The sequence below is a fragment of the Dipodomys ordii genome, unplaced genomic scaffold, assembly GCF_000151885.1.
Source record: "Dipodomys ordii isolate 6190 unplaced genomic scaffold, Dord_2.0 Scaffold31, whole genome shotgun sequence".
NCBI classification, from domain to species: Eukaryota; Metazoa; Chordata; class Mammalia; order Rodentia; family Heteromyidae; genus Dipodomys; species Dipodomys ordii.
The window spans coordinates 4,406,209-4,417,660 of NW_012267247.1; the positions used below are offsets into that span (position 1 = coordinate 4,406,209).

The following is an 11,452-nucleotide window of genomic DNA, read 5'->3' on the forward strand; positions in this document are numbered from 1 at the left end:
GCTGAGGAATGGAACCCAGGGCCTCATGCATGCAAGGCAAGCAATCTACCACTGAGCCACCTTCCCAGCCCCCTTTACCACTTTGAGCCACAGCACCACTTCTGGTTTTCTGGTAGTTATTGGAGATAAACAGTATTACAGACTTTCCTGCCCAGGCTAGCTTTGAACCTTGATCTTCAGATCTCAGCTTCCTGAGTAGCTGGGATTACAGGCTCGAGGCACTGGTGCCCAGCTTAGTTGCAGTTTTAATGACATTTTACCTAACTGTCCATCAAAGATTATTATTTTTCTAATTACTTGTTACCTCACATATTTAGTAATATTTTCTTCTGGGTTCCATATGCCCAAAGAACATCTAGAATATCATGTTCTAAAAAGGCCGTTCCTTACACGAACAGAGCAGGAGGTCTGAAAACTGGAGCCTGATGCCATTTGGCGTCTCCGGCTCTGTCAATTCTGTGACATTAAATGATTTTTCGACAGACACCTTCCCCCTCCACCCCCCCCCCCCCCCCCCCCCGCACCTCCGCCTCAATTTCTCAACAGTATCCTGTCCCGGTGATTCTCTTCACCTCTCAAACCCTGTGCCAAGTTTTCGCCCGTAAACTAGTACATTGCCATTAGCAAACAAACAACAAAAAGTCCCATCTTTACGAGAGAAATCTCTCATTTAACCCCCAACCCCCCAGACTTGTCCTGTTTTATTACCATCTTCTTATTGTTTTGCTATCCTGGGGAGATAGAGATAAAAATTTATATATAGACAGCTATGGCTTTACCTCTTCTTCCCTCTGGTTAAAAGTACAGAGATATGAGGCAGTAGGATCTCAAGTTCCACACTAGGTTACGTGGCAAGATCCTGTCTTGAAAAATAAAAGGAAAGGGGAAAAGAACTCAGGAACGAGGGACCAAAGGAACATTCCTTACAAAAAAGATAGCACACGGTCTTACTATCCCGAATGCACTTGATGGGAAGAGTAAAACAATCTTCCAGGAAGGCACAGCGCCCTTTCCCAGGCCCATCTCCACACCTCCCCCCAACTCTCCCCTCCCCGCTCCAGTCCCGGCCCCAAGCGGGTTTCTCCCTGAGCGCAGTCAGACTCAATAAGGAGGAGGAGGAAGATTTCTGTTGCTTAGCCTGAGAGGGAAAGTCCTAAAGAGGCATTTTTGACAAAACATTGGCAGAAGGAAAGAGGATGTGTATGGTAGTCCGCAACACAGACGCCCGCATAGACTCAAAGCACTACTTGTCTCTCTCCCTTCCCTAGCTTCCGCCCACCACTCTGGCGGATCCGTCTCCAGGACACCTCCGATATCCCGTGAGTCTCCGTGGGTTCCGTTTGGACCGATCTAGTTTTCTTGTACTCGATGGTTTGTCTGCCTCACTGTCCAATCAGGTGCGTTCCTGCTGGGCTCCCAAGAGGCTTTGCTGCCGTAATGGCTGCCCCCAGCCGGTGTGGAGTTGGGGTGTTTCGGGGGGTCCTAGGGATCTGGAAGCAGGGTCCCGATTCCGCGAAGGGATGGGTGGCCCCGATCCGCTCCCTTCTAGGTTGTCAGAGGAGGTGCGTGTCTTGTGTCGTGGGCACTTTCGCCAGTCCCCGCCTGGCTCCTGCCTCTCACCGTTATGGCCAAGGCTCAGCTCTAGACCGCTTCCTCGGAATCACTCAGCCTGACAGTTCGCTGACTCCTCGCGTCCCAGCCGTGTCCATGTGTAAAGGTAAAGGGCTTCATGTAGTTTTCGGTTTTTTGTTTTTTTTTGTCGGTCGTGGGGCTTGAACTCTGGGCCTGGGCACTGTCTCTCAGCTCTTCAGCTCAAGGCTAGAGCTCTACTCCTTGATCCATAGCGCCTTTTTCTGTTTATGTGGTACTGCAGAATCGAACCCAGGGCCTCATGCACGCGAGGCAAGCACTCTAGCGCTGAGCCACCTTCCCAACACTCGTATAGGTTTTGTTTGTTTCTTTGCTTTTTGTTTGCTTGTTTTGAGCCAGGATCTCACTACATAGCCCAGGCTGGCTATGAACTCGAGATCCTACCTTGGCCTCCCAAATGCTGGAATTACAGGAGTGATCTAATTGGATTTTCCTATGCCTGGCATGGTTTTAGCATGGAAAGTTCCTTGTCAGGGAAACTTCACTGTCTTTGGGGATATTTTTTTTGACCGATTTTTTTTTTTTTTTGTGGTGGAAAATAAATTGGGAGCTCTGCAAGAGAGGGATACAATCTGCTCACAACCAGAGATGCTCACTAAAGATCAAGGTGCAAACTGCATTGTGGCCTTCTGCCAACAAATGCCAACCAATAAACACATGTTGAGCCCTGTCTAATTATCAAGACACTTGTGGTGCACTCCTGTAATCCTAGCACTGGAGAGGTGGCGGCAGGAGGATCTCAACAGTTAGAAGCCAACTCCAGCAATAATAGAAAGACTATCTCCAAAAACAAAACAAAAGGCTGGATGCTAGTGGCTCCTACCTGTAAACCTAGGTACTCCGGATGCTGAGATCTGAAGATTGCTGTTTGAAACCCAAGCTGGAATGTCTGTGAGACTTAACATCTCCACTTAGCACAAAAAGCCAGGAGTAGAGCTCTGGCTCAAGTGCCAAGCACTAGCACTTGTAAAAGCTAAGCAAAGTCAGGCGCCGGTGACTCACATCTGTAATCCTAGCTACTCAGGAGGTTGAGATCTGAGGATCGAGGTTCAAAGCCAGCCCGGGCAAGAAAGTCTGTGAGACTCTTCATTTAACCACCAGAAAACCGGAAGTGCTGCTGTGGCTCAAGTGGTAGAGCGCTAGCCTTGAGCTGAATAGCTGAGGGACAGTGTCCAGGCTCAGAGTTCAAGACCCATGAATGATAAAGGAAAAAAAAAAGCTAAGCAAGTGTATGGAGCCCTGAATTCAAGCCCAGGTATGGGCACACACACTCACACACAAAGCCCATCATGTGGTGCAAGCTTGTAATCCTAGCTACTTGAGAATCTGAGATATGGGGTATCAAGCTTGAGGCAAATTGAGGTAGAAAATTTCACTAAATGTCATCTCCAAAATAACCAGCAACAAACAAACAAACAAACAAACAAATAGGGCTTGAGGCTATTGATTAAGCATGAGGCTCTAAGTTCAAAACCTGAGTACCACTACTAAAACAAAAAACAAATAGCCAGGCTTAGGTGGCTCATACCTGTAGTCCTAGCTACTCAGGAGGTTGAGATCTGAGGATCGAGGTTCAAAGCCACCCAAGGCAGGAAAATCTGTGAACTTAGGACCCAGGTGCTGTCCCTGAGCTTCTTTTGCTCAAGGCTACCACTTTACCACTTTGAGCCACAGGGCCACATCCAGTTTTCTGGTGGTTAATTGGAGATAAAAGTCTCATGGAGCTGGGCACCAGTGGTTCATGCCTATAACTCAGGAGGCTGAGATCTGAAGATGGTGGTTCAAAGCCAGCCTGGGCAGAAAAGTCTGTGAGACTCTTCAGTTAGCTACCAGAAAACCAGAAGTGGTGCTGTGGCTCAAGTGGTAGAGCGCTTGCCTTGAGCTGAAGAGCTCAGGGACAGTGCCCATGACTGACAAAAAAAAAAAAGTTTCCTGGACTTTCCTGCCATGGGTGGCTTTGAACTGCAATCCTCAGAGCTAAGCCTCCTGAGTAGCTAGGATTACAAGTGTGAGCCACTGACACTCAGCTTTTTTTTTTTTTTTTGTCGGTCGTGGGTGGCTGAACTCTGGGCCTGGGCACTCTCCCTCAGCTCTTCGGTACAAGGCCAGTGCTCTACCACTTGAGCCACAGTGCCACTTCCTCCTTTTTCTGTTTATGTGGTGCTGAGGAACTGAATTCAGGACTTCATGTGCAAGGCAAGCACTCAACCACTGAGCCACCTTCCCAACCCATTTTTTAAAAACCAAATAAAAACTCTTGATTTTTATTATATTTCTGATTTATTATTATTATAAAGTTGATGTTCAGAGGAATTACCATTTGATGTTAGTCTCAAATTCATTGTTCTTCCTACTCAGTCTTCCAAGTTCTGGATTACAGGTGTGTACCAACTGTGCCTGGCCTACATGATTGTTTCTTATTGAGTTACCAATTGAAAAAGGTTAAAATAGATTCCATTAATGTCAATTCTACATATGAAAAAAACTAAGGAGCTTAAAGGTAGCCAAGTTGATAAAAATAAACTACAGGCCAAACTGAGTCATTAAAGTTGGGTATAAAATTCTTCACGGTACACTAAGCTTTTGTGTATTAGTGCATCTGTTGGTATATTGGCTTGAACTCCTTTTGTTTGCAGGGCTAGCATACTACCAAGCCTCTGGTCAGCATTTTGCTGGTTAGTTGAAGGTAGAATCTTGAAGACTTTTCTGTCAGGCTTGCTTGCTTTGAACCATGATCTTCAGCCTTTTGAGTAGCTAGGATTATAGGCATGCTGAGCCACCAGCACATAGCTTGATATTCTAATTTTGTATCCTTATTTTCTTGTTGGGAGGGTAAGGTAGAACATGTGTCAGGGAGTTCAAATTCTACTATGTCTCTCTCCTCTCCCCATCCAAACACAGATGAGCAGGATCAACTCTTGATTCAGTCCCCTGACATGCCTGAGAATTCTCGGGTTCTACGAGTGGTCCTCCTGGGAGCCCCAAATGCAGGGAAGTCAACGCTCTCCAACCAGCTGCTGGGCAGAAAAGTATGGAGCATCTTTACCTCCTCCAACCCATGTCCTTTTAATCTCTTACTTCTTGCTTTGCCTTCATGGAGGAATCTGGGATCTCACTGGTACATCTTTGTTCCTGGCAGGTATTCCCTGTGTCCAAGAAAGTTCACACTACTCGCTGCCAAGCTCTGGGGGTCATCACAGAGAAAGAGGCGCAGGTGGTAGGTATCTAAAAGGGAACTCTGAAAACAGGACAGAAGGTGGAGCTAAACAAGTCTTCTTTGCCATTAGGCTTACAGAAAACAACGCTAACTAACATTCACTTACCAGCAGTTCTGTCTCTACTTTCCTCTCTTTGCCATCTAATCTGAAGTATCATTTCCTCTTTACTATTTCCCTTACTACATTCCTTCTTGTTTTTGTTTTAATTTGTGTATGTGTGTGTGCCTGTGTGTATACATATGTATGTCTGTTTGCCAATACTTGGGCTTAAACTCAGGGCCTGGATGCTGTCCATCCTAAGTAGTTAAGATTACAGGTGTGAGCTACCAGTACCCAGCCACCAGTGCCATAGTCATCATCTTTCTCTGGGATCCCATCTAGAATTGACACAATGCTGATGAGTAAAAAAATCTAAAGTCAGGAGCAGCTTAGCTACGAGGGGAGGGCAGACTGCTGCCGTTAAAGATGACCTCTCGGGCTGGGAAGGCGGCTCAGTGGTAGAGTGCTTACCTTGCATGCATGAGGCCCTGGGTTTGAGTCCTCAGCACCACACAGGCAGAAAAAGCCGGAAGTGATGCTGTAGCTTAAGTGAGCTGAAGAGCTGAGGGATAGTGTCCAGGCTCAGAGTTCAGGCCACATGACTGGCAAAAAAAAAAAAAAAAAAAAGATGACCTCTCCAAGGCAAAGCTCACTGGTAAAACACCTAGTATATGTGAAGCCTTGGATTTGATCCTCAGCACCACAAAAAGAAAAAAGAAAAAAAAGGTGACTGTCTCTCCTCCCTATTTTTTTTTTTTTTTGGTCAGTTGTGGTGGGGCTTGAATTCAGGTCCTGGGCCCTGCTCAAGGCTAGTGCTCTACCACTTGAGCCACAGTGCCACTTCCAGTTTTTGAATGATTAATTGGAGCTAAGAGTCTCACAGGGACTTTTCTGCCCTGGCTGGCTTTGAACCACAATCCTCAGATCTCAGCCTCCTGAGTAGCTAGGATTACAGGCTTGAGCTACTGGCCATAATGTTTTTATCTAAGTATCTTTCTTTCTTTTTTTAAGATTCTGCTTGACACACCTGGCATCATCAGTCCTGTTAAACAGAAGAGGTAGTTGCTAAGGAAACAGGTGGTGGGGGGCAGGGCAGGAGGGTAATTAAAGAGAGAGTGGGGAGATTCCATCATGACCAAACCTCTTACCATACCCCACTGCTCAGGGCTGGGAATGTAGCTTAGTGGTAGATTGCTTGCCTAGCATGCATGAAGCCCTGGGTTCAATTCCTCAGTACCACATAAACAGAAAAGGCCAGAAGTGGCACTGTGGCTCAAATGGTAGAGTGCTAGCCTTGAGCAGAAGAAGCTCGGGGGTAGTGCCCAGGCCTTGAGTTCAAGCCCCAGGTCTTGGGGGAGGGGGAGAAGTATCAGTCATTACATCTTGACTAGCATCTGTTTATCCCATAGGCACCATCTGGAGAGCTCTTTGTTGGAAGATCCATGGAAGAGCATGGAATCTGCTGATCTTGGTTAGGCTCAAGATGGAATCTTAAGCCCAGTTTATGGGGCCTTTCATTCCTGGTAGTTTGGGGGTTGAGGTTTGGCCCAAACCCATATTATGGAAGTTTTTGTCGGTCAAAGGAAATAGTGGTTATATCCTTGTCCTTCTACCTGCCCTGCCATCTTCCAGTTGTAGTTCTTGTGGATGTCTCAGATAAGTGGACTCGGAATCGACTCAGCCCCCAGGTGCTCCAGTGTTTGACCCAGTTCTCCCAGGTTCCAAGTGTCCTTGTCTTGAACAAGGTAAGCACTGACTACCTGAGGGAACAGTGTGCTTCCTTGAGAGGCCTCCAACTCACTAACCACACACTTTTCTCATCCCATGCCCAGGTAGATTGCCTGAAGCAGAAGTCAGTTCTCCTGGAGCTTACAACAGCCCTCACAGAAGGTGTAGTCAATGGCAAGAAGCTCAATATGAGGCAGGCCTTCCGCTCATATCCTGGCACCCATTGCCCCAGCCCAGCAGCTAAGGACTCAAACACACAGTTTGTGGAAAAGACACAGAAGATTGGCTGGCCCCATTTTCAGGAGATCTTCATGTTGTCAGCCCTAAGCCAGGTGGATGTGAACACATTAAAGGTCAGTTAACCTTGGCTGTAGTACTTGGTTTCTGCCATGTTAAGATATGACTCAGGCCCAGTGCTGGTGGCTCACACCTGTAATCCTTGCTACTCAGGAGGCTGAGAACTGAGGATCACAGTTCAAAGCCAGCCAAGGCAGGAAAGTCCATGAGACTCTTTTTTTCTTTTGGGGGGGGGGTCCGGTTGTAGGGCCTGAACTCTGGGCCTGGGCGCTGTCCCTCAGCTCTTCAGCTCAACCCTGAAGCGCTCTACCACTTGAGCCACAGCGCCACTTCCGGCTTTTTTCTTTTTGCTTATGTGGTACTGAGGAATCGAACCCAGGGCCTCATGCATGCAAGGCAAGCGCTCTACCACTGAGCCACCTTCCCAGCCCTCCATGAGACTCTTTGTTTGTTTGTTTGTTTGTTTGTTTGGGTCCGGTCGTGGGGCCTGCATTCTGAGCCTGGGCACTATGCCTCAGCTCTTCAGCTCAAGGCTAGCACTCTACTACTTGAGCCACAACGCCACTTCCGGCTTTTTTTTTCTGCTTATGTGGTACTGAGGAATCGAACCCAGGGCCTCATGCATGCAAGGCAAGCACTCTACCACTGAGCCACCTTCCCAGCCCCCTCCATGAGACTCTTATCTCTAATTAACTACCAGAAAACCAGAAGTGGCGCTGTGACTCAAGTGGTTGAGTGCTCGTCTTGAGCTGAAGAGCTGAGGGACAGCACCCAGGCCCAGAGTTCAGGCCCCATGACTGACCAAAAAAAAAAAAATGATATGACTCAGATTTCTGGAGAAGCCCTGATTAGGGCTGAGAATATTCACCTATTCCTTTCCACAGCAATATCTCTTGGCACAGGCCCAGCCAGGGCCCTGGGAGTTCCATAGTGAAGTCCTCACTAGCCAGACACCCGAAGAGATCTGTGTCAACAAAGTTCGAGAGAAGCTTCTAGAACACCTACCAAAGGAGGTGCCCTATGGTGTGCAGCAGGTATGGGCAGAGAACAAGAGATCTGGGCTTCTACCCAAGGCCCACACCCAGAACAATACAAGAACCAAAGTGATGAGCCTATCTGACTAGTTATGATATCTTCCTGTACAGAAGACAGTGTTATGGGAGGAAGGACCGAATGGGGAGCTGTTGATCCAACAGAACCTTCTGGTACCCAAAGAATCTCATATGGTAAGTGAAGCAGGCTTGGAGGAGAGACAAAGGCTAGGCTAAGGTGTTTTTCCTTTGCTTAGAAACCCTGAGGACAATATCCCACTCTTTTACCCATTTCAGAGGATCCTGATAGGTAAAAAGGGCCAACTGATCTCCCAAATTGCACAGGAAGTGAGTCGGGACCTCATGGACATCTTCCTCTGTGACGTTCACCTCTGCCTCTCTGTGAAACTCCTCAAGTGAACACCTTCTGTTGCCCCTCTCAGGGCATCCCAGCTCAAGCAGCTAGCGGGAGTCACAGACTATACCTGCGTGCAGAGCCTGGTGAGGAATATGGACACTGACTAGCCACCGTTTGACCTGGCTTTGCTGAGTCTGCACAGTCCCAGCAATGTCTCCTTTGGAGGAAAGAACCTGCCTGAGTTCAGTTCCTGTGTAATTTCTCTGCCTGGGCCCACAATTACATAGGTCTCAGACTTTGGGCCTACAGTGGAAGCAGCACCTCCATTCCGCAGGTCACATTGGGCCCAGAGTCTCACCCTGAGAAGCTAATTGTTAGTAAAGAAGAGATCTTTCTCTTCTCCCCATAGTTCCTTCACCTTGAAGAAATATAAAAACATGTTTCTTTTTGGCATATGTGTGCCAGAACTGGGGCTTGAACTCTGGGCTTCACACTCTCAACATGTTTTTCTCAAGATTGCTGTTCTACCACTTGAGCCTCACCTCACTTCTAGCTTTTTGCTGGTTAATTGGAGATGAATCTCTTAGATTTGTCTGCCCGGGCTGGCTTTCAACCTTGATCCTTAGAGTTTAGCTTCCAAAGTAGCTAGAATTACAGGCATGGGTCATGGGCACCCAGCCTAAAACTCATGTTTTGTTTTTTTGCCAGTCCTGGGGCTTGAACTCATGACCTGGGCACTGTTCCTGAGCTTCTTTTTGCTCAAGGCTAGCATTCTACCACTTGAGCCACAGCACCACTTCTGGCTTTTCAGTTTATATGGTATTGAGGAATCGAACCCAGAACTTCATGCATGCTAGACAAGCACTCTACCACTAAGCCACAATCCCAGCCCAATCCATGTTTCTTGAGTAAAATAGTGCTGTTGCCCTGTTCTCCCAGGTCCTTGATCTCTCCAACCCCATCCATCTGCCCAGTGTTGGGTGCTAATAAAATCACAAGACATCTATTTTGGTTCTCATCTTTATTTCTTTAGGACAGGAAAACAAAAATGTATCTGTTCCCTTATCCCTATCCCCAAGTTAAACTGAAGTTCCCCCCCTTCCCAGAGGTCTGCTCCAGGGTCCTGAGCTCTTCCTGGCACGTTTTTGGAAGCAGCAACAGAACCGTTACCATTACTAAACTCAGTAATGGTAACGGTTTCCTCGCCATTTCCAAGTGCTCTAGCAGTCGGCAGGCTGTGACAGTCTGTATGATGAGCCCCATGGGCTTGCAGCATTTCCCCTGCCCTCTTCAGGCTTCAGAGCAGGGGTACCCAGACTAGTACATCATCTATACTGTAGTGTCTCATCACAAACTTACAGTATATGATGATATCCCAGCCAGAGTCCTGTAGGTGATAGGTGACCATGAGGAAGCAAGCTTTGGGAACACTGTGGTTATGAAAACTCAGAGGCTAAGAACAGGACACGGCAAGGCTAGAAACATAGCTTTCCCCCTCCCTGCTGCTCAGCTCCCTCCCAGGCCAGCATCTGTTTGATTCTATGGTCATGTTCAGCACAAGTGGCTTAGAACGGTATTGGCCTAATAAAGCCTCTGCAAAGCTAAGCAAGCCAGAGCTAGCAAACTGAAACAGAATGTTTCCTTAGATCAGAACAACAAGCACAACCCAGAGAGGAGCACATACCTGGAGATGGAGCTATAGACTGGGGAAGCCCTTGGGTGTAAGGGGGAAGTCCAGTCTTGTCTCTTTCTCTTTACTCAAGCTGCTTGCCTTTTAACCCATTGGTTCCTCCCCTGGGTGGGGCAGTTTTCCTCTGCTTCTAAAAGGCCCTCCCTCTTAACCCTTCCCCTGCTGGACTTCATGGAACTAGAGTCACTGGCTCCTCTAGCTGTTGTGTTTTTTTGTTTTTTGTTTTTGTTTTTCCTAGGGCTTGAACTCAGGGCCTGGGCACTGTTCCTGAGCTTCTTTTGCTCCAGGCTAGCACTCTACCACTTGAACCACTGTACCACTTGCGGATTTTTCTGTTTATGTGGTGCTGAGGAATTGAACTCAGGGCTCTGTTCATGCTAGGCAAGCGCTGTAACACTAAGCCACATTCCCAGCCTATTCCTGTTGGTTTTTGTGTTTTGGTATTGGTGCTGGTTTGAACTCAGAGCCTCATATTTCTTCAGCGTTTTTGCTCATAGCTAGTATGCTCTACCATTTGAGCCATGCCTCCAGCCTGACCACCCAGCCTCTTGAATAGCCAGGAATTACACATGTGAATTACAGGTTTGCTTATGTGGTGTGGTACTGGTGATCCAGTTTCAGGCTCTGGTGTATGCCAGGCAAACCCACTGAGCTATACTTCCAGCCTGCCTCCATTCTTTTAAATGAGAGAATTTTACTAAACCTAATCCCTTGATTTGTGTGTGTGTGTGTGTGTGTGTGTGTGTGTGTGCAAGCACTACCACTTAAACCACAGCTCCACTCCCAGCTTTTTGATGGTTAATTGGAAATAAGAGTATCAGTCATGGACTTTCCTGTCTAGACTGGCTTTAAACTGTGATCCTCAGATCTCAGCCTCCCGAGTAGCTAGGATTATCTAAGATTAGGCATGAGCCACCAATACCTAGCAAGATTTGGTTTGGTTTTGGTGCTAATGAGGAATGTTTGGTGAATCTCTGTAGGATAGGGAGGGTCACAGCAGTGGATCTTTGTAGAAGAAAGCTCACAGGACCCCTCAACTTAAATTTTCTTAACTAAGACCTGCCGACCTTTATGCTCAGCCCAAAGAGCCAGACCTGGGCAGGTAGAAACTGCCCATTACTGAGTGAAGCTTGCTGAGCTGGGAAATTTAAAAGCAGATGAGTCCCAAGAGTGGCTAAGACACATGAACACACACACACACACACACACAGTGGCTAGGGACCTCACACACACACACACACATAAACACACACACAGTGGCTAGGGACCTCACACACACACACACAGAGTGGCTAGGGACCACACACACACACAGAGTGGCTAGGGACCTCACACACACACACACACACACACACAGTGGCTAGGGACCTCACACACATACACACACACAGTGGCTAGGGACCACACACACACACACACACACACAGAGTGGCTAGGGACC

General features: G+C 47.5%; 1 protein-coding gene across 2 annotated transcripts; it reads left to right on the plus strand.

Moving 5' to 3' along the window:
• The first annotated feature begins 1,437 nt into the window (after positions 1-1,437).
• Eral1 (Era-like 12S mitochondrial rRNA chaperone 1) lies at positions 1,438-8,776 on the plus strand. 2 transcript variants are annotated; one of them, XM_013016367.1, is made up of 10 exons: positions 1,438-1,717; positions 4,552-4,679; positions 4,790-4,867; positions 5,919-5,965; positions 6,317-6,378; positions 6,540-6,652; positions 6,740-6,988; positions 7,817-7,966; positions 8,078-8,158; positions 8,261-8,776. In XM_013016367.1, exons 1-10 carry the CDS (start codon positions 1,438-1,440, stop codon positions 8,381-8,383), a joined length of 1,311 nt encoding a protein of 436 aa, XP_012871821.1. In that variant the 3' UTR covers positions 8,384-8,776. The 2 variants fall into 2 exon arrangements, with proteins under 2 accessions (XP_012871821.1, XP_012871822.1); XM_013016368.1 differs by having other exon boundaries at positions 7,835-7,966.
• Positions 8,777-11,452: the final 2,676 nt, after the last annotated feature.

Excerpts from the sequence above, each read along its gene's own strand:
- Eral1 (XM_013016367.1), top strand. The coding sequence starts at position 1,438 with ATGGCTGCCCCCAGCCGGTGTGGAGTTGGGGTGTTTCGGGGGGTCCTA. Across the intron at positions 1,718-4,551 it reads AGCCGTGTCCATGTGTAAAG|ATGAGCAGGATCAACTCTTG; the intron begins GTAAAGGGCTTC and ends ATCCAAACACAG. Across the intron at positions 4,680-4,789 it reads ACCAGCTGCTGGGCAGAAAA|GTATTCCCTGTGTCCAAGAA; the intron begins GTATGGAGCATC and ends TGTTCCTGGCAG.